At 37.2% G+C, this 26,622-nt stretch overlaps 3 protein-coding genes across 11 annotated transcripts in view; 2 read left to right on the top strand and 1 right to left on the bottom strand.

Annotated features, from left to right (window-relative positions):
- Positions 1–11,771, top strand: part of LOC120767370 (nesprin-1) — a 200,442-nt gene extending 188,671 nt beyond the window's left edge. For 5 of the 8 annotated variants that reach the window (XM_040093344.1, XM_040093346.1, XM_040093343.1 and 2 more), the window contains 7 exons: positions 337–594; positions 3,207–6,226; positions 6,490–6,528; positions 6,719–7,345; positions 9,132–9,273; positions 9,736–9,809; positions 11,428–11,677. In XM_040093344.1, coding sequence (XP_039949278.1) covers positions 337–594; positions 3,207–6,226; positions 6,490–6,528; positions 6,719–7,345; positions 9,132–9,273; positions 9,736–9,809; positions 11,428–11,677 — 4,410 coding nt within the window. Of the gene's footprint in view, positions 1–336; positions 595–3,206; positions 6,227–6,489; positions 6,529–6,718; positions 7,346–9,131; positions 9,274–9,735; positions 9,810–11,427 lie in introns of all 8 variants that reach the window. The other 3 variants (XM_040093349.1, XM_040093342.1, XM_040093348.1) reach the window with 3 other exon arrangements.
- Positions 11,772–15,626: 3,855 nt separating this feature from the next.
- On the top strand, positions 15,627–17,887 carry LOC120769146 (protein FAM92A). Of its 2 annotated transcripts, XM_040096020.1 has the most exons (6): positions 15,627–16,028; positions 16,136–16,295; positions 16,371–16,511; positions 16,605–17,069; positions 17,133–17,318; positions 17,546–17,887. In XM_040096020.1, the coding sequence occupies exons 1-6, from the start codon at positions 15,889–15,891 to the stop codon at positions 17,738–17,740; spliced, it is 1,287 nt and encodes a 428-aa protein (XP_039951954.1). In that variant the 5' UTR covers positions 15,627–15,888; the 3' UTR covers positions 17,741–17,887. The 2 variants fall into 2 exon arrangements, with proteins under 2 accessions (XP_039951954.1, XP_039951955.1); XM_040096021.1 differs by having other exon boundaries at positions 17,133–17,637.
- A 389-nt stretch (positions 17,888–18,276) lies between these two features.
- LOC120769147 (heat shock factor-binding protein 1) lies at positions 18,277–19,170 on the bottom strand. The gene is made up of 2 exons (XM_040096022.1): positions 18,954–19,170; positions 18,277–18,611 (listed from the first exon to the last, which is right to left on the bottom strand). Exons 1-2 carry the CDS (start codon positions 19,050–19,052, stop codon positions 18,456–18,458), a joined length of 255 nt encoding a protein of 84 aa, XP_039951956.1. The 5' UTR covers positions 19,053–19,170; the 3' UTR covers positions 18,277–18,455.
- Positions 19,171–26,622: the final 7,452 nt, after the last annotated feature.

Raw genomic sequence — 26,622 nt, 5'->3', positions numbered from 1 at the left:
CAAATATATGTATTCATTCTATTATACATACACCAGTGTTAGAATATTGTAATGGGAAATAGAAATATGCGCCAGTAACAGTCGCTGCATGCTTGGAAGCATTATAAATGAAAAGTGACTTGTGCGCTAAATATTTTATTTTCTAAGACACGAAAGTAAGGCCGCGATATTTAAATGCAATGCAGGTGTATATATATAGTATGTATTTTAGCAACTTTTTTGGAAAATATTTTTAGAAAATAAAAATTTCGATATTAATTTAATGATTTTAATTTTTACATAATCCAAATTTATGACCATTATTTGACATAATTTTCATTTGCTACTCCCACCCAGATCTGCCAGGATAATTTGAACTCGCAAACGGATCGTTTGTCGGAGCTGCGCGATATCGTTACGAAAATAGCCGCCGATATTGGTTTGGATGCCTCCGGCCTCATGCAAGGCGAATTGGATGCGTTAGGCCAACGTTTGCAAGACTGCAAGGAGGCCATTACCACATTGGCCAATGTGGCCGAAGCCAAGGATAAAGAACGCAAGGCCATCGACGAGAATGTACAGCAAACAAAAGCGTACTTGAACAATGTACAGAAGGTGAGTTGCAATGACTTTTCCAACAATATAACTCACTCTTTATACGGAAATATATACACACATATATAAGCTGAAATATCCACACATATATATGTATACGAGTACATAGAGTACTTATGTACAACTCAGCGCTGCACATAATCTGTTTGTAATTGCAACTACGCATGCACTCAATCACAGTATGCCAGTTCCCATGCCAAATCGCGTCTCCCACCGTTGGCGCCAAATGGCCAAATCTGCGCGTGTGTCTGTGTGTGCGTATGTTTATATGCCACAGCGTCGCTTTCAAGTTCATTAATTCCTTAATAGAATTAAATACTTTAGATGGCGCTTGTAGATATCATAAATCTCCAGTGTTGCCTCTTCCATGTTTTTGTAGCAGATTGATTTCATTAATTTATTAGCAAGTTTCAACACGAATGGCGCACACACCCATATCGTGTACAACAACAGCTACATACATATATGAATAAGCAAACATGTATTTGTATTAGTATGTAGTGTTGTGCTGCTAATTTTAGTGGTATTAAGTGTATGCGAAACTGTGTGAAAAACAGGCCAACACGTTTTCTAAAATGGCACTTTATGGGTTTTGTCTGGCAGCAACACATATTTACAAGCAAACGTACATTTTTTGTTTGTAATATTTGTTTTGTACATAGTTGTGGCATATGCAAAAGGTATAATTTATCAAAACATATTGGAAAAATTTGTTTAGTACTATAACCTAAACTATTTTAGTACTAAAAATCGGTTGTACTAAATTTTTTTTTATTATTTTAATGACTTACAGCTTTCTTACAATAAATAAGAATATACAAAAAAGCTTGTTATAAAAAATTTAGAACAAATGTACAAACTTAGTACAACCAGAGCACGTCTAGTATTCTTTTTTCAAAACTCTTCGGAATATTTTTTTTTGTATTTTAAAGGAAAAATTTTTAGTACAAAAAATCGGTTGAACTAAACTGTTGTAATTACGCACAATTTTCTTACAAAACCACCAAAAATTTAGTACATCCACAATTCATTGATTTTTCAAAAATCTTTTGTAAAATTTATTGTAGTATTTTAGCGGAAAATAGTTTAGTTCTAAAAATCGAATGTACTAAATTTATTTGAGGCAATATTTACTTACAACTTTCTTACAACAAGCAAAATATGAAGAAAAGTTTGTTCAAAAACATTTAGTACATTCACACAACGTCAATTCTTTTTTTCAAAATACTTTGCAAAATTTATTTTAGTGTTTTAACGGAAAATAGTTTAGTACTAAGAGTCTGTTGTACCAAATTTTTTTTTTAATAAATTTTTTATGGAACATGTTTTAGTACTAAAATTCGTATGTAGTAAATTTTTTAAAGTAATTTTTTGAAAAGTTTTTTTTAATAAACAAGTACGACATAAACAAGTTAGTTCGAAAAATGTAGCTTATCTAGTTGATATTAAATCATTAAAAATTTTAGTTTAGTATTTCAAAGAAAAATCTTTAAGTACTAAAATCTTTTTGCTAAATTTTTTTTGTATAATTCTTTGCAAGTTATTTGAAATAAACAACAATTACATAAATAAGTTTGTGGTAAAAAATTTAGTACAACTTTAGTATATGCTTTAGAAAAGTGGCCATCCAAACTGTCCCCATTCGATATTATGTACTTATACCAGTGCTTCTTCCAATCATTAAAACACTTCTCAAACTTCTTACCTCAGCGGCTGCTACAGACAAAGTAAGCTGAAGATTTGAATGCACTTCAGGGGCATATACATATCTCAATATATCAATCTCCAAACCCGCGAAATTTTAAATTTCAAGATTTCGTTATTTCCTGAACACATCTCGTACATTTGATTTGGTTTCTCAGCACACAGGCAGGTCCTTTAATTTGCCAATTGAGTGTGGCAGCATTAGAAGCATTTTATAGACACGCAAACTCAAATGTGTGTGTGTACCTATATGCAATCATATATGTTCGTATACTGCTCACCAGGTGGGAGTGTATAAAACTGTTGTTCGCCTGGTTTTATTTTGACTTTGAAATGCCGCCACAAACGCGTGCTGCTTTGCGGTGAAGTCATTATCAAATTAGAGGAAGTTAAACTTTTTTGCAATTACCTTCTTCTAAAGTCTTCCAAATTGCTTATATGAGTTAAAACAATGTAAGTCAAACGCTGTATATGTATAAGCAAATACATATGTAATTGAAAGGAAATATATGCCACAAATTTGCGTATAATTTGTTGATACTGTAGAAGCACAGTGTAGGTGGGTGGATATCGAAGCGCTGTAGGGAGTCTAATGCCACAGACTTCACTAACTCACATGCTAGCTCAATATTTGTGGCTGTATTTGTAATCGCAGGTAATTGATGTGTTTGTAATGCATGCAACTGCCAATTTAATAATGCAGGCAGGCTACGGCAATTACAACCAAATGTGGCACAAACAATGTGGCAATGTATTACTGCCATTTAGACACCATTCGCATTCAGACGCCGAAGTGGCTGAGCGCATTTCGTGTGCGCGCCAATCATTTCGATAAACATTAGCATTTTTAATACTTACTTTTCGCAAAATTAAATTAAAACGAAAACTAAATGCTTCGCCATTTACAGGACGTCGATCGCCAAGCGCAGGTCACCGCCACTGGTGTGCCTAGCGAGGAGCAGCTAACGGCATTGCGCACCCACTTGCAAACACTGGCTCGTACCGAGGAAGAGCTGAAACAGCTGCGTGAACGAAATATTGAGAATACGACGACTGAACGTGGAAATTTGACCGATGATGATAACACCATCATCGAGGTGCTGGAGTTATGGCAGAAGATATTCCAAGATACCTTCCAAGAGTATCATCGCCTCTCCACACGTTTGCTGCGCAGTCAGAACAGCGCTGAGGCATTGAAGTTGTGGCGTCAATACTTGCAGCACGTGCAACAATTCCTCGCCTGCAACATACCTGAAGACTACACAAGTCTCAAGGAGCAGCAGCATCTGTGTGAGATACATCAAAATCTGCTTATCTCACAGCAAAATGTGCTCGCCACACACACGGAAGCCGAACAACAACTCGAACCGGCACTCGCTGAACAATTCAAAGTGTTGACGAACATGCATAACGAGACGCTGTCGCGTATTATGCAACGCAATAATGAGCTGGAGGCGCGCATGACTGCTTGGAACACGTATCGCGCTGATTTGGCGGCGCTGCTCGAGTGGTTGAAGGAACGCGAGAAGGAGCGCACACGCTTGCAACTGCGTTACATACACCTAAAGCGCGTGCCACGTCTCAAGCAGCGGCTGGATGAGTTACTACAACAGTTGCCAGCCGGAGAAGCAATGTTGACGCAGTTGAAGGAGCAGCAAACTGGTTTGTTGCGGTTCTGCGATGATGCGCTCGCCACCTCCATACGCATGGAACAGTCAAGTGTGGCACAACGCATTAACAACTTGAAGGCCGCACTCGAAACATGGAATAGCTTCCTGTTGAAAATCTCACAGCTGGCAGGCGCTTACGAGCAACGTACCGCTCAGCTAGATACCGAGTTCGACAAAGTGCAACAGCTGGTAAACAAAACAAATGCGCTGTTACCCACCAGTGCCAGTGATATACAGGATTGTCTGAGTAAACTGCGTGCGCAGCAAGTACATCTCTCGACGCTCACGCAAGATCTTGAAGCGCTCAATGTCACACAAGAGGAACTCAAGGAATGTATTAGCCCGCACGATATGAAGGCCATAAGACAGAAGATTTGGCTGCACTGGCAGCAGCACGCTGATCTCGAATACCAACTCACGACTTTGATAAACATCATCGAGGAGCGCTTGTCTTTGCATGCGCTCTTCAATACACGCTACGAGCGTTTGGCGCACTGGTTGAGTGGTCTGGAACACCGCGTTGAGCGTGATTCAGATATTTCAGCTATTGCGAACCCCGAAGACGCAGCACGTCAGCTGGATAAACAAATCACCGCTGAGCTGCAACTGCGCGAAAAGGACCGCGAATGGCTGTTATCTACGGGACGCGAGCTTATCTCACTCTACACAGACAATTCGCGCAATGCAGAGGCCATACGTCATGAGGTGCAAGAGAAATCAGATATGCTAATCGATCGTTGGGAACGGCTGAAGTACCTGAGCAAGCAGCGCGCTAACAAGATTGGCGATTTGAAGATGACACTGCTGCGCCTGGAGGAACGCATTGCCTTAATACGTGCCTGGATGTTCGAAGTGGAGACCGAATTGGATAAACCACTCACTTTCGACTCGTACACACCACCGGTTATAGATGCGAAACTCAAAGAGCATGAAAAGATACAACGCTCCATTGAGAATCATAGCAGCAATGTTGGTGAAGTGTTGAATTTGGTTGAAATGCTGCTAAATGACGCGGATACCTGGCGCTCGCATGTGAATACCTCGAATCTTGGTGTATCTGCGCAGAATCTCGAGAAACGCTGGAAGAATGTTTGTCAGCAATCCGCCGAACGTAAGCAACGCATACTTACAACATGGAATTTGTTGCAACAATTGATCAAATTCACCACTGAGTACAAAACATGGCTAAGCAAACAGGAGACAGACATTGCTAACTACGAACGCGACCTTTCTACGTTGTCGAAGGAGGAAGCGGCTGCACGCCAAAAAGTTGTCGAAACTAAGCTGCGTGAACTAGAAGCACAAGAGGCGCCACTCAACCAATTGGCGCAAACTTATGCCAAACTGATGATGAGCGCAGGTGTTGATCCCGAGAATATACAGAGTCTTACCATGCCTACGAAAGTAATGTTGGCGAAGTGGCGTCAACTCGGACCACGTTGTCATGCCGTTATCGATGTCATTGACAAAGATGTCAAATTGCGACGCGATTTCGAGAAGGCACAACAGGAGGCTATAAATGCGTTGACCGGCATACAAAGTGAACTGGACCGTTTGCAGAAACAACAGCCAAGCACACCCGCCGAAGCACAAGCTGCTGTGAAACGTATCGAAAACTTGGAAGGCAAGCTGAAACAAGCTGGCGAAAAAGTGGAAAGCGCTGACAAATTGGCGGCCGAAACCAAAAATAAGGCGAAACAAGACGAACTGACGCGCATCATAACGCTCATCACGCAATACACCACCATTTGGCGTGAGTTACAAACGCGCATAGTCACAATCAAAACCGAATGGCTCGCCAAGGCGGCCGCCGCCGCTACCGGTGTGGCCGGCGCTGTTGCAGAGGCAGCCATCACTGCGACACACGCATCCGAAGCCGATGCCGGCGTGCAAGTGAACACTTTGTCACAACGCAAGCTGCGCAAGGCGCAAATGCAACGCGAAACCTCGATCACCGCCAAAGATGCCTACATCATGGAGCTGGAGACAGCGATCAAGGAATGCCAAACGAATCTCGATGAGCTGAAGCGCACCATTTGCGACAAGACACGCAAACCGGGTCCGCAAAAGATGTCCAAGCTGATTGGCAATGCACAATCGTCCACCGAACTGGTTAAGCATTTAAGCCAGCTGTTGTTGAGCGAATGCCAGGCGAGCGCCGACGAGGCGCAAGTGGAGACAGTGGCAGAGCTGGCGCTGCGTTTCGAAACATTGCTGTCGCAATGGAAGACGCGCCAACAGCAAGATCAAAAAGCTAGGTAAGTGACGGCCAAGTAAATGCGATGTATTAAGTGTTAATGTGAATAACTATTTTTTGCTTTGGTGTTGGGATACTCATATTATTATTCTCTATTTTCTTGTTTATTTACGCTCCACACACATACACATACTTGTGTAAACTAAAACTTTGCAATAAAAAAAAAAAACAAATTAACACACGCCTTATACATGCTTCATGTCACGCTCTCAAAACGCTATGTGTCCAATTCGCAAACGCATTTCCATAAAAAATGTTTAACAGAAGTGCGCTTCCCGCTGCATACAAATTGACCTGTCCACAGTAAGTGCCATTACACTGTAAATTTAATTGTACATACATAGCAACATAACTGTAAATTTAAGTAAATTTGCCTTCGGTGTACTGCATATGCTTATACTTCATACTCCCCATAAATGACAAGCATTTGAACTCAACAAAAATCCACTAACGCTCTGTGTTCTCACTCTCTCTCTCTCTCTCTATGAAACAGTGAGGTCGGACGCCTGACGTGCCCGCTTTGTACACAACGCAATTGGCAGCAGATCGACAACGATCTTTGGCGTCTCGAGCAATGGCTGCAATTTGCCGAAGGCACGCAGAAGGCTCAAACCACACCGCCGTCGAATATTGAACTGCTCGAGGATGTAGTGCAAGATCATCGCGAATTCCTGCTCGATCTCGAGAGTCACAAATCGATTGTGATGAGCCTGAATGTAGTCGGCGATCATTTGGCCACACACACATTGGACACGGACAAGGCGCGTCAATTGCGCGATCGCCTCGAAGCCGATAATCAACGCTGGAATGCTGTTTGTATGGTTGCTGCCAAATGGCAGGGTCTCTTACAAACAGCACTCATGGGCAATAGCGAATTCCATCAGATAATCGATGAACTGTGCGCATGGTTGCAGCAAACCGAACAGAATATCAAGTCATCGGAACCGGTGGATTTGACTGAGGAGCGTAGTGTGTTGGAGGCGAAATTCCGTAAATTCAAAGAGTTGCGCGCCGAATTGGAACGTTGCGAACCGCGTGTTGTGAGCTTGCAAGATGCTGCCGACCAGCTGTTGAAGTCCGTGGACGAAACGAGCGCCGAGTCATCACACACCTATGCAAGGTAAGCGGGCGTATGCGCCAAGCCGCAGGGCGGAACGATTAAAGTAGGGGGTTTGTTCGAAACAAAACTGTTGTGTAAGGACTTGCGATACGTTTGAAAGTGGGCAGAAAATAATAGTTTGTGAAAAACAAAAACAAAAAACACAAAGGAGAAATATAAAAGCTAAAAGAGCATATACTTGGCTTTCGCTTGGGAAAACCGAGTTGAGAAACCATTATTAATAAATATCGTTGCTAAGAATGGGCTGAGATGAATGTTAACAGTATTTTATGTAGCAGTTGTAGTTGTAGAGTAGATTTTTGCTTTCCTAAACTTGCCTTGTAGAATACCCGAAATTGCTTTGTAGAACATCTAAACTTGCTTTGTAGACCACTTGAAAAAATTTTAGTAATTGTCGTATTTTTCGTAACAACAATGCAAGTTATGCATTATTACTTAGTTTTATAACTTTTATATCCATAACTTTTAAACCACATACCTCATCGTGTCAAAGTGCTTTGTTTGAATTAAAAAAAAATATCTATGTGTTCGGAATTCGAAATTATACTAACACTTTTTGTAGTTTTGGGGCTTTTTCCTAACCAAAATTTTGTTCAAGTTTTGCGTAATAAACATTATATAAAAACTATATAAAGGGATTTTAGAGCTAAGGAGAGCACACATGTGAAATATGATATTTTTTAAGAATATAACAAAATTTAATACATTATACATATGTAAGAAATACGTGTTGAAGTTTGCTTTTTTGAAAAGTAATACTTACTTTCATGTTGAAGCTTTCATCAGTGAAAGCTTTATTCAAAATGACATAAAAGAATTTGTAAAGATCTTCCAATGTCACATTTTCTCTATTTTTAGCTTTAAAGATTAAATTTTCTTTTTTAGGAAAAGAGCTTAAAGCTTGGTAACCTTTTTCAGAAACATTTTCTAATTTATTAAAAGAGCTGTAAGCGTTAAATAATTGTTTTTCTTATTTAGCTGCATTATATACCTTTATGCGCTTTAAATTATGACTTTTGTACAGTGAAAGTTGATTTTGGTTTCATAAAAATAAAAGTTGGGCAACAGTGAAAGTTGATTTTGGTTTCATAAAAATAAAAGTTGGGTAACATTTTTCATGTCGAGCTTAGCAACTAAATTGTTGATATATATTTTCTACAACCTTGAATATTTCATATGTGTGCCAATATTATATAAATAGTTATTTCATATTTGTACTACTTGAAAGCTTTCATAACAATAACTTCCAGTGCACTTGGGGCTTATAAAATAAAAAAAAGATTTAATCCATCATGTAAAACATGACGTTATGTCCATACTATTAAAATAGTGTCTTATAAAAAAAAATACATGTGTATTTCGTTAGTTTTATGCTACTTCACACATTTTGTTCTCTACATTTTATTACGGTATATAATCCATTGTTATCTTAGCTTTTACCATACTACTTTACAATTTAGTTTATTGACATTATTACTCTTTGATTCTCTTTACCTATTATGCCTACATACATATATGCGTACATACATATATACTATATATAATACATATGTTATATAATTTTGTTGAACAAATACTATATATTTTTTGCTTAACAAAAACACCAAATTTTCCGAAACAAAATTGGAATGAACGCTTTCTTATTGTTCTTGTTGGCGTTCTTTTGGTTGCGTATTTGGTTTTTTGCACTTTTTTGTTTAAAACTCGAAACTTTTCGTCCGCCCATTCTAACACTTCATCCAATTGATTATCTCGTAAGTTCACTAACATTCGCATTAAATCGAAGAACCCTTTCCAGGCTGACCGATCTGCGCTTGCGTTTACAATCGTTGCGACGCCTGTCCGGCATCTACATCGTGAAGTTGGGCGCGGTGCTCGGCTATGATGGTGATAATATGGGCGTGTCGCTGCATATGTTGTCGAATGAGGTAAGCTAAGTGCAGGAGGAGAAAAAAATTAAAAACAAAATTACAAAACAAAAAATGTTTACTTAACTTTTTTACTAGTGTAATGTGTCAGTAACAATTTATTTTATTTGACTTTCAAATTACAAAAAAAAAAATATTTTTCTTAAGCACCAAACCTGATTGGATATGAAATTGAGCAAACGTGTATCAAAATTATAATTAAAAAACAACAAAAACGTATAACAAAATTAAAAAAAAAAATTAAAAAAGAAATTAAAAAGAAAACTAAAAAAAAATTGGATTTGAAAATTTTTTAAAATATTTCAAAAATTTATTTAGTCGCAGAAATGCTTAAAGTTAATAGTTATTAGTAATTTTATAATTTCATTTGTGAGTTTAATTACTCAGTGTATACGTTGGTTATTAATTTATTTGTTTTACCCTTTATTTCCTTTTTCGTTTTATGTTTTTATTGCAAAACAGCTTTTGGATCAAACTACATTACCCTCTACATCTTCTTCCATGCAGGCAGCCGCACCATACACTGATAATGCAAAGTAAATATTATTAGATCGTAAAATAGTTTTTATAAGTTTCGAAATGCATTTTATTCGTTTTCAAAACATTTATTTTCAAATTTCAATAGTTTGAGATTTCAATTAAGTACAAGTAAAAAAAAAACAAAATTGCATGTTTGGTTATTTTGTACTAAAGTAGTAAGTCTCGGCAGCTACGTCCACTGGCAATATATAATTAATATTATATTTTCATTATTTTTTTTTTTTAATTATTATTATTATTGTCTTAAAATTTCTACACGCACAAACGCACTATATTTCTTAAATACGCTTACTTGCCAGTGGACTTGGGAGCGCGCAACAAGAAATGCTTGATTTTGATATGAGAAAAGCAGAAATTTTAGTTCAGTAACTAAGATATAAAAATAATAAAGAAAAATAATAATATACTACGTGACAAAAATGATCCCGGAAATTGTTAATAAAACGCAAAATATTTAATTATTCATCAATATTTACTTACCCACCTTCAAAGTAATCCCCACCTGATCCAATACACTTATGCCAACGATTTTTCCAGTCCAACTCCTTCAGCGAATTTTGTTTTATCTCTTCGATCGAAGGAAAACGGGTTCCACGAAGCGACAAGTTCGGTTTGAGGAACAAGAAAAAATCACACATAGATAAATCTGGGGAATACAATGGTTGATCGATGGTATTCATTGCGTTTTTGGCTTTAAATTTCGTCACAAGCGTACTCTCTTAAAAAAAATTGAGTCGAGCAAGAACGCGTTTCATACCAAAAAACCAAAAATATCCACTAAAATTATTCAAACGGACTGGGGAGGGATGTCGAGGCCTCTTACCATCTCTCTAACAGTTGGCTAATGATTTTTTTTTTAATTTTTTCATCATTTGAAGATGTCGAAAGTTGTCCAGAACGAAGCATGTCATTAACGATCTCTCGATCATATTAGAAGGCTTTGTGTTTTTGATAAAACTGAATCAGCGCGAGCCTCCAACATTCTCAAATATTCCGAAATACAAAATTAGAGTAAAATTCTTTGTTAGATATTTTTAGCTGCAGTTAACAAACTGCCTGACTGATCGCGTTTATATTTGGCATAGGAATCGGGTACTCGGTCCAATGTATAACAAAGATTATTATGAAATTATTTATTATTCAAATGAAATATAAATAGAACTTGAGTTCGTGTAATATCGTGTAAGAGTTTTTAATATTTCATTTCAATATTTTAAAACCAACTTCTTTGTTATGTCAAAATCAAGCTTTTTTATGCTGTACCAACTTAAAAAAGCGCTTCAAGCGCCGAGTCATATTCATACTTCGGCGGAGCAGTGCCGCAGAGAGAAAACTGGCGAACGAGGATGTTTGTAGTGATTTTTTTTTTGTAGAAAAAATCTGCAAAAATTGTTTTCAGAGCATCGAAACATAGTTCGAACTCAGCAGAAATTGTTTCCGCTCGCCCCACATCTCTCCTGCACTGCTGCTGAGTAGTTTTAGTTTCAAAAAGTAGTCTGTAAGCGTCTATGTATACATATATACATTTTTGTTGACTATTTATGCCTAATTTCTTGTACCTTGTTGCTTTTTATATTTCTCTAACGCATTTGTATAACTATTTCTTTGCAATAGCGGCACCACCGGCACCGATGCCGATGCTGTCGATGGCGATGCCATCAACACCACCGTACTTGCGCGCGGTGCACGCTTCCTCGGACGGGTTGCACGTGCCTCGCTGCCCATACAAGCGCTCATGTTGCTGTTGTTGGGTGTTGCCACACTTGTGCCCCACGGTGAAGACTACACCTGCATGTTCTCGAACTCGTTTGCGCGCAGCCTAGAACCGATGTTGTCATACCCGAATGGACCGCCACCGACGTAATAGTGGGTGGTTGTCGCAAACCAAAACAAACACACACAGAAAAAACAATTAAATTAAACGAACAAACAGTAGTATATAAGAAAAACGAATATAAATAATATATATAAATATATACATATATATAATATATGTGTATGTAAGAAAAGTGAGATTTGTAAATGTGTAGGAATTGTGTACAAGATTGTACAGTGTTAAAAAGAAAAGTTGCAGTTGGAAAATTAAGCAAAAGAAGGGGAGTGTTTTGTACGCTTGCGTGAAATTGCACAAGAAAGAAAAATAAGAAAAGAAAGGAAGAAAAAAAATAAGCATAAAGTCGTGTATATGCCTTGCTTGTAATTGTATGTACAATAAACTATAAACAAATACTGATTGCTATAAATTTGTACAGCACTTAGTGCAACATAATGAATTCAAATACTTGCCGTACGAAGTTTCCCAGGTAGTTTGTACATTTTGATAGGCATTAGATAGCGCTTTGGAATAATTGACGAAACGAAACCGAAGTTTTGGAAAACAGTAAGTTAAACAAAATGACGGCGAATGAATAATGAATCTAGTGTAATACAAAAACAAAAAAAATAAAACAAAAAATGTAAGAAAAGCTAGCATAACGGTTATAATAACGGTTATAATATTGGTTATAAAAGCGGTTATAATAACAAGTTAAAGCAAGCACAACAAAGTGCAGCAACTTATGTGAAATTTTAGTATTTAAGCTTGACATAAAAACAAAAACTTACAACAAAAACAAAAAACAAATTACGATACGCACATAGAACACGAAAAATTATAGTAAAACAAATTTTTGATATTTTCCGTACACGAAAAAGGACTATTTGGCTGACGCAAAATAACAACAAACAACAACAAGCATGCCGTGTGCTAAGCGAATTTCGTGGAACATTTTTGCTTGACGCACGACATGGCGCAAGCACGGCAAAACATAACATAACGAAAATGCCAAACAACAACAACAAACAAGTAGAAAACCGAAATCCTGAAAGAATTACAAAAAAACTCTCCAAAAATTTAAATTTTCTCAAAGCCACATAAAGAAAATTGCACGAACAACTTTCAAAATCGAAAAAATTCAAAATCCATGACCCAAACTAATTTATTGAAAACTGACAAACGCGCACATTTTTGCATGACCGCATCTCCCAAAACACAGCGGCTGTGTCAAAACTGCGCGCATTTGCTTTTTCGTAAAACAAAACAACAACAAAGTCAATATAACGTCACCCTTTAGCGCACACATGCGCGCATGCGCACAAATCTCTCCAGCGTGCGCATGTTGGTTGGTCGCAAAATTGACAAAAACAAGTACTGAAGCACGATTAATTTCGCAAATCACATCGAAAACATTCCCAAACAGGCATTACCATAGTTAGTTTTTGCTAAACGCAACATTTACTTTATTTTCCAAAACTTATAGTAATTTTTTAGTAGTTAAAAATCGATAAATGTTGTTGTCGTTGGTATTTATGTTAATATGTGTGGCGCAGTTGTTGTTGGAAAATGAAACTAAACGAAAGCAGCAAGTGTCCCCAATTGGTGCTAAACCAAATTTCATTGAAGTAAATTCCTTTTGGCTAAAAAAAGAAAAGAAAAAAAAACTAAATGGAAAAAACTGCAAAACAAAACGAACGAAGTGAAATATTATTATTATTATTATTTAAATGAGATTAGTGAAGGCAAACAAGCGAGTTGCAAAATAAGCAACCAAATATAAAAAAAAAGAAAATAAAAATCGTTAAGCCTAAAACTAGCACACGTTTGCCAGAATCCATCCATACACACTGACATTGTTGTAGTGTGTATTCTAATATATATTTTGTTTACTTTTATTAACTTTGGTATGAAATTTACGCTTTATCTATGCTTTTCCTATGTGTACCTAAAACGCATTATGCAAACTTATCGTTAAAAAACTATTTATTCATTTCGCTATGGATTCGCATAAAATACATACATAAACATACATATGTGTATGCTTACGATATTATTAATAATTGTTTAAACGCTTATGGCTTTGTTAAATTTTCCGTATTTTTATACAACTACACTTAAAAAAAACTTATTATATTATTGTAAATTTATTTAAAAAAAAGTTTATTTTAATAAAAAGATTTTTTTTTACTTTAAGTAAACGAAATGACCATTACACGACGGAAACTGAAAAAGTAAATACAGAAATACAAAAAAAATTACAATAACACAAAAAAAGTTCAAAAACAAAACTCTAAAAACGCAGTTTGAGTTGTCAGTTTGTCGACAAAAAAATTAAATTATGTACTATATATTATTTTTTGCATTAAGCAGCAAAAGTTTATAAAACTTGTGTTTAGATTAACTTATTTAAGTAATATTTGTTTTCACTTACTCGTACATTTAATGTATCTACAATATACATACTTACGTATACTACACGTTTATTATTATTATATTATTATTATTATGTTATGTATAAATCACCTTTGCAAAAGTATAAAAATAAAATCAATAAAAAAATATAAAATAATTTTCGTATTTTACTAGGCAAATCTAGTAGTTAACCCAACGTTAACGAAAGAGCAACATGCCTATAAGAAGTTTTTTTATAGTAAGAAGAAGCATCGAAAGCCGCAGTGCGGAACTTTAAACTGCTACTCATATCTCTAACACGGAACCTCCTCATAAAGTATTACTTCATGGGGAGAGAAAGACTTTAAGTCACATCTAACCATGCATGTAGTAATTATTATAATTATTTTACTACAACATATCAAATTTATATATTTTACACCTTACCGTTAATGTTATACTCTATATTCTTCATTAATTATATATAAACAACTGTTTAGTTGCAAATTTATTTTTTTCATGAATATGTGGGTTTTATAGTTATAAGTTGGATACAGTTTTATCGATTTGTTATAGTAGTATAATTTACCAACTAATTTGGTGCCAAACCACTGCATAATACCCTAATATACATCAAAACCATGGCTTGGTGCTAAATTTTTGCGAATAACATTTTTATGGTAATACGTTTTACAACGGAAATAAGAAAATCAAAATCTACAAGCGATAAGCTTTCCAACGACACCTCATTCTTCTAAATCGGTTCATAAATGGCGGAGTTATTTGAGTTTTTAGTTGGGCGACACCCCTACTTCATGGTTATGGGCGCCTAGTACTTCAGGTGAATTTGCTTCGATTTTTACGCAGCATTTATTTCTTTGCGATACACAGCGCCACCTATGTGCGACATTCACGGAAAATATTTTTCCACATGAGTCATCCTGCGTCCACACACTTCCGCCTGGGGCGTATGCAACATTTTTCGGTGCGGCAATTTATTTTTTACTGCGCCACCTGCGTGCGACATACCACGGAGAATATTTCTGCTTATGAGTCATCCTGCACGCACACACTTCCTTTTAAAGTAGCGCCTTGGCGGTATGCAACATTTTTCGTCACCACAATTTGCTTTTCGCGATATCCAGCGCCACCTGTGTGCGACATTTTGCACAAATTATTTTCCCACATGAGTCATCCTGTAGTGCATACACTTCCTTTCAGCTAGCGCCTTGGGGGTATGCAACATTTTTCGGCCCTTCGATCCTGCACTTTTAACTTCCGATATCGTGCTGCTGCCCATGCTGGGTGCCTGGTGCATATGTGGGATTTCGCTAAAAGCGTCTGGCACAATTTTTCCTTGCGAGAAAAATGTCGCAGGGGAGAAATAAAAAATATCGCATGCTATTTTTTTTGTTTTCGTTAATTTAGCGCAACTTCTGCACCGTTCAACCGATTTGCACGATTTTGGTATCAAATTAAAGGGAATTTAATGACGATTCTTTTGCAGCTTGTTTGAAATAAAAACGCATTTTTATTTTTGATTTTACGACTTTTATTTGTAATATTTAAAAGTTATGCTTAAGTAATGTGCATACATGTTTGATTGAAATTATGAGCAAGATTTCCATTTTCAGCTCATTCAACGCCATCATTACACGGTAAAAAAAAGTTTAAATATTTTTCTCAGTGTATTTATTTTATGACACAGATGGCGCTGTACGTTTTCTTCTGGTTTTTATCAACGCCGTTGTTGCTATGGTTTCAAGTTGATTTCAAAAATGACAACACAAAACAAATCAAAAGTAAACAAGAAACTTTCGAGCTATTAGAAAAATATATTGAGCATTAATTACACCAAATAAAGCACAATGTTTCGACGTGGAAAACTGCATTTTCTCAGCACGAAAGATGATCGCATCAAAATAATGAATGAGCGCATCAATTTGACGGAGAAACATTTATTGGAAATGTGTGCTTCCTTTGCAGCTTGCACCAGAAAAATAGCAAAGTAATTAACGCATTGGACGCCTATTTAAATTTCTATTCAAAATAGACTTGTGCATACAAGATCAAATATACATACATACATCTATACACATTGACATGTTTTTTTAGGTGCCGCAATGCCTTCGACGATTTGGGGCACAAAGTGCAGAATTTTGCAGAAGAGGAGAAGATCAATTATAGCATGAGTGATGGCCTGAACTCCATTACCACTTCTTTAACTGTACAAGCGGATTATATGGATTTGCTGGTGCATCGTTTGGAAATGAAGGTGAAAATCGTGAAAAATTAAATTTATTTCAAATATTATCACTTTCAAATGAATGCGAACTTGAAATACTTGCAGATAGTCAATGAGTTGAGTCAATTCGAAAATCTTTGTAAAACCACACGCGATAATTTGCGCGCAGCAACAATTGCACGTGACAAGGAGGTTTTGAAGCAACAGCAATTAATTGAAATCAAATCGAAATTTACAGCAAATAATGTTAGTACCAAAAAAATATGTTATATTAATCATATAATATACATATATATATATGTATATATTGCTGTATTGTTGTAATATTCACCTTACTAGACGGCTGCTGATTCAGAATTGCTGAAAGCCAAATTGGAAGTGAACCGCTCCAACAAAGAAATAGATGAGATCATCAATACCTTTGAAAAGCGAAAACTGTCAGAGATACGGTCTTTACTAACCGATTTTATACTGATTAGTCTCAAGTACCATACAAAGACTTTGGAAGTTCTTTCGGCCAGTTATTATGATGTCTCGAATATTGATGAAAAGGGTGATTTTAACGAATTTCAAAAATTTATGAAAACTAATGGCGAACCTACTGGACGAAAGCAGGCGCTAAAGAAGGGTATGCGGTCCCAATCGATGGATAGCTTAGATCACGATACACTTTTGAGTCCCTTGAAACATACTAAAAAAATTTCGCGTAGCAATAAAAGTTTAACGAGCAAAACTGATGATGAGCGCGACAACACGAGAGATGACGATGAGGAAGACTATGAAGATGAAGATGATGATGATGAGGTATATTAGTTAATTTTAGTAAATGTAATAATTTGTACTATGTATATTATATTTTTGCTGTAGGAAGATTTAGAGGCATTGGGTGATAATACAAATGACGAGGAGGAGCACTCGGGCACTGCTTCCGATGATGATGAGCCCACAGAGAGTATTTCGGCTGCGAAACCAACAACGCTTGCAAATAAAATGGATGAGAAAAAAACCAAGGAACAAACAAAACAGCCATTTCGCGCTATCTCCTCAGCGCACGTAAGAACGCAACGACAATTGCATGGAAAATCCAATTAGTTTTGAGCTGTATTGGAATTGAGTACATAATTTAGATTTTTAATTGACAAAATTTTCAATCGGTTGTTTCTAGTACAATATGCATGCGTGTACAAAAAGTTCAAAGTAAAACAGTTTAACTTATTTTAACACAAAAGGATAAAATTTTTAGTACAAACATAAAATAATTAATTTTACCTTTCGATCAGGTCGGCAAGTCACAAAGTCTACACAAGCCTTTCGCTGCTAAAAGTGGCGTTGGCATACCAACATTGCAAAAACGTGCATCAGCACCACATTTTGGCGTTAAGGAACATCAGCTAAAAGGTAACCCTAGTAACGTGACAATGACACTGGAAGGTCCAAGTAGTCGCTTAGTGACAATTGTTGAATCGAAGAAATGAATATACAAAAACCTATTAATAATTAATGTAACACAACCAATTCATATTGATTATACAAACAAGACATGTTTATACCAACATATTTTATGTATGCTTATCCTTAATAAACACTTCCGCATAATAACGTTTTTAAAATGTTACCTTTGACTAAGTTCTTGTTCTTAATGCTGCAGTTTTGACTATATATCTTCATATATAGTGAGGCACTCCACGGTGTTTGTTAGGTTTAAAATTAATGCTTTTATTATTCCAAGTTTTCCAAAGACCAATGAAAATTTAAACTAAGCAAAGTAAACTAATTTCAAATATACAATGACAATCAACTAAATTCTAAATTGTTACAGCACATTTCTGTTGTTAACGTGCTCAATAATTGTTTTCATTTGATTTGTAACAAAAGTTTTAAAATCTTACCTTTATATTATTATTATTTTTTCATTTACTTATTTAAGATAATGAACTTAATTAAACGTTTTGAGTTTTGTTTCAGCCAATTCTTATCAGCATTGAATGTTGCTTTTCGTGCGTATTTGTGGAGATCGACTTCTATGCCGGTGTATATGTATGTATGTGCATTAATACATGGTTTTGTTTGGAATACATATAAATATTTGTGTTCCAGTGACTAATTGTCAATTAATGAGCAATGTTTAAATGTACGTTTCATGGACATATGTGTATCTATGCTAACATGCCGCACCAAAATTTGTTTGTTTTACTTTTCTGGGCCTTCAACGCCGGCTTGATTCATCAAATCCGCAATGCTTTTCTCCAAATCATCTATTCTATTGCCCATATCATCGATGCGTGTGATTATTTGATCCGACATTGTTTGGAATTTGTCTTGTACATTTTGTAGCAGGTTTTGTACCTAAAATAGAAATTTAGGATAAGAAATTGTTAAAGTAATGCGTGATATAGTAATATTTCAAAAATTGTATTTCATATGCTCAGATGTATTATTCAAATATATATATATATATGTACAAATTTTCCTAGTTGCAGCAACGTTGGCGTTGTTGCTAAGAGATTTGTGTACATTAGCAAAAAATGGGAGTGGCGGTTATCCTATACAAAGCATTCATGCAAAATATAATACGCGCTTCAAACACGGTAACAGATAACTTTTATCTTACATATCACCAAATAATAGCATATGTGTTGAAAGTATATGATTCAACACTATTATTAATAAATTATACCAATTACTCACATATATTGTCAATTCCTGCATATTTTTCGGATCCGCATTACTGCTCAAGGAGTAGTTCTGATCCAAATCGCTATCAACGTCATTCTTAAGATCTGCCATTGCTGCTGTTTACGCTAATTTTAGTTGCGGTTTATTTTGTTTGTTAACTTTTTTATAAAAGTATAAAAATAACTTAATATTTTGCAACTTTCCGTTCTAGGAAACCAGACACAACAAAATTTTAACTGAAAATGACAGCTGAGCAGCTGACAGTAGGCTTATGTTCTTTGTTGCTATTATGGTTGCCAAGGTTTTTGGAACAGGGTGTTTATAATACTTTGGAATCATGCAGCAGTGTGTATGCAGTACATTAAATTGCAATACATAGTAAAAATTATTAATATAATTTAATGTGAAAAGAGATATTTTATATATTTATTTTCATTAAAAATATTATTTTTTTTTACCTTAAAGCCAATATCGGCTTTATAGTTGTAAATTTGGTTGCTCAGCAGCATGTATAGATTGAATGTTTAGTTGCACCGCTGTGCTGATGGTGTTATATACATGTTGCGCAATAAGTACTTCATAAACATGTTGCAGAACGCATGTTGCTCTGTTGCATAGATTTTAAATAAAATTAATTGCTGTTCTTGAACCCTGTTTCCTTGTGATTTTGTTAGAATTAGGATTTTCAAAAATATTTATACTAAGTAGAAATATACATATTTTATAAATACACACACAATTAGTTTTTATCGAATGAGTGATCGCAAAATTTGAATCGTATTGCCTTCCTCTTACAGCACTCCAGATAAATAGCCCAATTAGGCATCATGCATCCAAAACAAATAAATTTGTTTAAGTGGCACTTTGGAATTGTTCGCATACAAATTCTTTTTAAACATGCAACGCTCGAAAATATGAGGTTATATTCCTCATTTGTCTCAAACCCAACAGCCTTTATCATAACAAACAACTGATTTATGATTCCCTAATACCTAGGTACTTGACAAAAAGGTTTGACACCTTTGAGTGTGCACGTGTTACGCCAGCCGATTCAATGCTTGGGCGGGGTGGCTCACCTATTTTTGTGTAACGATGTACATACATCAGTGAGTTATCCCATTTTTTCCACTTAATCCAATGTTACTTATAACGACAGCACATTCTTATTGAGGCTACTACTGCATACATACATACATACTTTTGTATTTAACCAAGTGTATAATCTGTTGTGCGAATTGATAGTATAAGAGTGCATTTCATTATCTGTCTGTGGACACTTGTACTGTGTTTTATTGGTCATTTACTCCTCGTTTATTTCTTACTTTTCTCTTTTTTACTTAAATTAGTTTTTCTTAGGTCAGAAGGCAAATCGTTTTTTGTTGTATTTTGGACTAGTATAAGACTCATATATCCCCACAAAACTAATACGGCCTTTTAAACTGAAGTTGAGCAGTACCAAAAACTCCGTCAGGATCGGGAAGGACCTGTCCGAGCCGTTCGATATCAAACGAGGTTTCAGACAAGGCGACTCCCTATCGAGTAAGCTGAATAGAGAAGGTATAATCTTCTATAAAAGTGTACAGCTGTTAGTTCTGTTTTCTCCAGACTGCATAAGAAAGCGAAGTTAATGGGTCTGGTAGTGTACAAGGGTAATACGAAACATCGCCTGCCATCAAAAAACAGTCGCGACTTGGCTCCCACGTCACTGTTGTCATGACTTCGAATTCGTAGGTAATTTCGTCTATCTTGGAGCAAGTATAAACACCAACAACAATGTCAGCCTCGAGATCGAACGCAGAATAACTGTTGCCAAAAGGTGCTACTTCGGACTGAGTAGGAAATTAAGAAGTAAAGTCCTCTTTCGAGGAACAAAGATCAAACTCTATAAGTCACTCATCTTCACCTTCCTGCTATATGGTGCAGAAGCATGGACGATGGCAACATCTGAGGAGTCGGTGTGTTTCAAGAGAGGTTCTTTGTGCATTGGCAACGGCGAATATGGGCGATGAGGTGTAAGAGGCAGCGGCTATGCTGGCTAGGTCATATCGTCCGCATGTAAGAAACACTCAAGCCCTGAGAGTATTCGACGCAGTACTCGCCGTGGGAAGCAGAAGAAGAGGAAGATCTATGTTGGAAAGACCAGGTGGAGAGGGACCTGGATACACTTGGAATTAAATTGGCGCCAAACAGCGAAAACAAAGAACGACTGGCGCGCTGTTGTAAACTTTGCTCACTCTGCACACAACTAGTACGCTACGTACGTCTAACTAGTTCTGCTATCATTTCATATCACTCCTAACATAATTTGCTAAGAATTCCTTTCACAGCTGGGTTGATGTGTGTGCATGTGTGTATGTATGTATGTGTGGCTAGGCCGGCTTTCAGGTGAAAGGTGTTAATGCAAGCAGTTGTAAACTCGCACTTAGACGACGCAAAACACATCACGCCCTTTAACTTAAATATCAGATTAGTGTTGTCTCATTACAAATGAATGCCATTTCGCCTTCATTTATTGTATTTGGAGCATGAAGGTGTATGAATATGTATACATATGTATGTATATATGTAGGAACATGTATAGTCTACACTGTAGACCGTTGTGCAAAGCAATACGTGTGGACCAAAATTAATGAGTGCAGGTGCTAATGCCATGGTTTACTAGACGGTTAATCTTATTGCAGCAAATATCAAAGACAAATATTATAAATAAATATATAAATAACAATTCCAATTACATAAATCTCATATAATTAGAGCTGAAATTTAAATGTAGATATGTCTACAAATTGCAGACAAGTTGGTCTGTTTTTGAAAAGCTATTTAAACTGTTTCCTATTTATCCCAGAACACTACTCAGACTAAACTGGATATGTGACAGAGCACAGTATACCTTCCGGAAGATAGAATCTTTGATATCCTAAACATACAGAATTATTTTAAGGCTTTGTAAATATGCAGTAGGTGCGTAAAAATCTTATTGAAACTTCTTTGAATAAACTCATATATAAATCAGTTTCAAGAATCGGTCAGGTTAGGTTATGTTATGTGATTTCAAAGTCACGAGGTGACTTCAAGAGCAATTGGATGCCACCTGGCTCTATAAAAGTAAAGCAGGCACCGTGCCTGGCCAGTGCTTAGATGACGCTCACCCCGCGAATTGGAGTGATTGGAAAGTCACGAGGTGACTTCAAGAGCAGCTGGATGCCAGCTACCTCTTTATAAGTAAAGCAGGCACCGTGCCTGGCCAGTGCTTAGGTGACGCTCACCCCGCCAAGTGAAGTGATTGGAAAGTCACGAGGTGACTTCAAGAATAGCTGGCTGCCGCTGGCTCTATATAAGAAAAGCAGGCACCGTGCCAGGCCAGGGCTTAGGTGACGCTCACCCCGCCAAGTGAAGTGATTGGATTGGCTGCCGCTAGCTCTATATAATAAAAGCAGGCACCGTGCCTGGCGAGTGCTTAGGTGACGCTCGCCCCGCCAAGTGAAGTGATTGGAAAGTCACGAGGTGACTTCAAGAACAGCTCACTGCCGCTGGCTGCCGCTGGCTCTATATAAGAAAAGCAGGCATCGTGCCTGGCCAGTGCTTAGATGACGCTCACCCCGCCAAGTGAAGTGATTGGATTGGCTGCCGCTAGCTCTATATAAGAAAAGCAGGCATCGTGCCTGGCCAGTGCTTAGATGACACTCACCCGGCGAAGTGAAGTGATTGGAAAGTCTCGAGGTGATTTGAAGAGCAGCTGGCTCTATACATATAATAAAAGCAGGCACCGTGCCTGGCCAGTGCTTAGGTGACGCTCACCCCGCCAAGTGAAGTGATTGGATTGGCGGCCGCTAGCTCTATATAAGAAAAGCAGGCATCGTGCCTGGCCAGTGCTTAGATGACGCTCACCCCGCGAATTGGAGTGATTGGAAAGTCACGAGGTGACTTCAAGAACAGCTGGCTGCCGCTGGCTCTATATAAGTAAAGCAGGCACCGTGCCTGGCGAGTGCTTAGGTGACGCTCACCCCGCCAAGGGAAGTGATTGGAAAGTCACGAGGTGACTTCAAGAACAGCTGGCTGCCGCTGGCTCGATTTAAGAAAAGCAGGCACCGTGCCTGGTCAGTGCTTAGGTGACGCTCACCCCGCCAAGTGAAGTGATTGGAGAGTCACGAGGTGACTTCAAGAACAGCTGGCTGCTGCTGGCTCTATTTAAGAAAAGCAGGCTCCGTGCCTGGTCAGTGCTTAAGTGACGCTCACCCCGCGAAGTGAAGTGATTGGACTGGCTGCCGCTAGCTCTATATAAGAAAAGCAGGCTTCGTGCCTGGCCTGTGCTTAGATGACACTCACCCCGCGAATTGGAGTGATTGGAAAGTCACGAGGTGACTTCAAGAGCAGCTGGATGCCAGCTGCCTCTATATAAGTAAAGCAGGCCCCGTGCCTGGCCAGTACTTAGGTGACGCTCACCCCGCGAAGTGAGGTGATTGGAAAGTCGCGAGGTGACTTCAAGAGCAGCTGGATGCCAGCTGGATCTATATAAGTAAAGCAGGCACCGTGCCTGGCTGGTGATAAGAAAAGCAGGTACGGTGCCTGGCTAGTACTTAGGTGACTCCCACCCCGTGATGTGATGTGACTTTAACTCAATTGAGAAGCTATGGATTCAACTTTGTTCACAAAAACACAAATGAGATTTGGAAATTTAGCTCCAAAATGTTGACGAAAATGAGAGAGGCACCAAAAAGTACACTGACTGTAATTTGGAATCTTCATCGCACTGCGGAAGGTGTGTACATGTGAATGTACATACAAGTATATCACTCAACTGCCATGTTTAACACATTAGGTAATTGCCCTGACCGAAAGCTCGCTTTTCGCTCTCTGCTCCACTTTGCGTTTCCACATGAGTTTGCTGTCCAAAATTGTTTCCACGGACTTGGTATTATCCTTGTTAGTTAACTCCACCTAGTTGAGCATAGGGAGTTTTCTTAACGGGATCTTCTATCTCTTTGTAAATAGTTATACATCTGTCTCACTGACATTTACCGCTTGGTTTATCAATATCGCCCATTAGTGTATGACTTTTAGAGCGTTAATCAGAGACTAACTACTTCTGAGATGATTTTCATACTCGTAGGTGCAAACAATTAGTCACACGTCTCAGTGGTTTGATGTGGTTTTTCAAAAAGTTTCTATTTTTAACACTTTCCCATTATTAAAGTCATTAATACCCCGCTACCAATGCCTCAGCTCATATTCACCTCCAAGTGTTGATAAGCAAAGTACACATACATACTCTCGTACAAGCGCAGCTACGATCGGGGAAATTGCAGTTTTATTGCTCAAAAATACGCTGCATTTAATTTTAATTGGAAGTTAGTCACCGCAGGAAAAGTTATGCGCCAACAGAATGTGAATATTGCACGGTTAGTCAATTACAAAATCCTATTATTACACATAATTTAACGGCAGCATTGGATGCAAAGCGCCAAGCAAACCGAAATGTCCAAAAACACAAACAAAAGCGACGAACTGCACCAAAATGTGAATTTTCGTGGCGCTGCTCAGCCAGCCACGTACAAAGGACCAACCGGCCGCATTCAGCTGGTTCAAATTGTCTGTGGCTATCAGTGGAAGAAGGGTGCTACGTTACGTGCTATTGTAGTTGTTGTTGCTGTTATTGTTATACAGAAGCCGCTACCTTAGATGAGTGAATAAAAGCTCACCTGAAATTAAATTGACAGGAATGACAAGGCATGACAGCGCGACGAGTCAGCGGCTACCCCTTTGCCGGTTGAGGTGTGGGTGGTTATCTGTAAGTTTTTGGACTGTACATGGCGTGTAGAAGAAGATATGCAGAGCTGAACGCAACGTTCCGACAAGTAAAAGCATTGAAAGTGCTGCTGGTATTGTTTTCGGTTGTTTGGCTAGTCGGTAGTCTTTTAAGTGGATTCTTAAGCAAAGTGCTGGGAAATATCTCGACCAGCACAGCTGTGGTAAGGCATGCAATATACTAATATATTTATTATTGTAGTAGTTGTGTAACTGTGTGCACTTGGTGTACTTGTTCAACAGACTTTTGTTTAAGTTGAAACCGAAATTCCTGAGTCCAGGCATGCCCCAGTATAATTTGTTCACTTTTCTAATTTCGTGTCTCTCTTGACGTCTAGAGCGTTTGCTGAAATACGGTGGATTATACATAATGGGCAAGTAATTACTTTGATTAGTTGTTGTAATTTGCTTAACCGCATTTAAGTTGTCAACTTTGGATCAAACCAAAAAGTTTTCTTTTACATTTTGTGCACATAAAAGTGTGGTTTTGAGTACGTGGCGGCTTGAAAGCGCAATTTGATGTAATAAATTTCAAGTACTAAGTGTTCTATATGTATATGGGTACATATACACATATGTATATACACACATATTTTTATACATTTGAAAACGTTGTGGAATGCAGTACATATATTATTATGATATCGGCGAGCAAGAGTAACTTGCTTTTAGCACTTAAATACATAACAAGAAAAAATTTAAAATTTGGCTTCGTCAAAGCCATAATATGCTTCACAGTTGCATCTCTTACAGATATAGCATAAAAGGGTATACAAAATTTTTTTTTTGATTTTGATAGACCAATTTATATGATAGCTATATGCAATAGTGATTAAATTAGAACACTTTGCTTGGAGATTAAAGCGCTAGCTTGAACAAATAAATAAGTTTTCTTTATAAGGACTTGATTTTGAACGACCAGTTTGTATGGCAGCTATACGATATAGTAGTCCGACCTAAGAAAATATTTCAAAGATTATAGCGCTGCCTTTGAGATCACTCTATGTCGAATTTCGTGAAAATATCTCAACAAATTAGAAAATTTTCCATACAAGCACTTGACTAACATCGTTCAGTTTGTATGACAGCTATATGCTATAGTCATCCAATATCAGTTATTCCGACAAATGGGAAGCTCCTTGAAAGGGGAAGAATGCAAAATTTCAGATCGATATCTCTTAAAACAAGGGTCTATTTCACGTATACACTGACAGTACCTACAAATCGTAAAAGCCGTCAAAGCTTTGTTTAAATACGGCGTGTGTTTGTTACTTAATCAAATAAGATACACTTAATTACCTTATTCTATTATTTAATCATGGCAAATGCCTAAATATTTACTTTACAAGAAGAATTACACAATCATTTAATAAACCTGTCTGCAAAGACAACAGTGCGTATGAGTAACAAAAACAATTCATACAAAAAGTGCACGACGACAATTCGCTTTGCTAAATTCAATGTAAAATTACCCTGAGGGAATTATGCAGTGCCACATTAAAATCAAATTAATGACGAAGAAGATACTACACTTGAAGAATATAAGGAAGAGGCATAAAGAAAAATAATGACAGTAAATACACATATCTATGTGCTTAAACCGAAGCATTCTCTGCATTACATACATTAGTATCCAAGCAAGGGAAAGGAAATATGAACATATAAGGGATAACAATTCAAGCAGAAAGAGACAGCAGTTGTAGGCAGCGGCGAGCGTTCCAATAAAGCAGGAAACAATTATGTGTCTACAATCAAATTTTTATGTTTTGATGAATTGCCGAAGGAAAGCGTAGGAAACAAAAGGCAAATACTCACAATAAATCAGAAATACAAAGAATGTGTGAAAAAATGGCAATTTAATTTAACTTGAGGTAAG

The sequence above is a fragment of the Bactrocera tryoni genome, chromosome 2 (assembly GCF_016617805.1).
Source record: "Bactrocera tryoni isolate S06 chromosome 2, CSIRO_BtryS06_freeze2, whole genome shotgun sequence".
Taxonomy (NCBI): Eukaryota; Metazoa; Arthropoda; class Insecta; order Diptera; family Tephritidae; genus Bactrocera; species Bactrocera tryoni.
This window is presented reverse-complemented; position numbering and strand designations above follow the sequence as displayed.

Coding starts and splice junctions, on each gene's coding strand:
- LOC120769146 (XM_040096020.1), top strand. CDS start 15,889: ATGTTTCGACGTGGAAAACTGCATTTTCTCAGCACGAAAGATGATCGC. Junction 16,029..16,135: donor TGCACCAGAAAAATAGCAAA/GTAATTAACGCA, acceptor ATGTTTTTTTAG/GTGCCGCAATGCCTTCGACG. Junction 17,070..17,132: donor ATGAAGATGATGATGATGAG/GTATATTAGTTA, acceptor TTTTTGCTGTAG/GAAGATTTAGAGGCATTGGG.
- LOC120769147 (XM_040096022.1), bottom strand. CDS start 19,052: ATGGCAGATCTTAAGAATGACGTTGATAGCGATTTGGATCAGAACTAC. Junction 18,612..18,953: donor TGCAGGAATTGACAATATAT/GTGAGTAATTGG, acceptor TTTCTATTTTAG/GTACAAAACCTGCTACAAAA.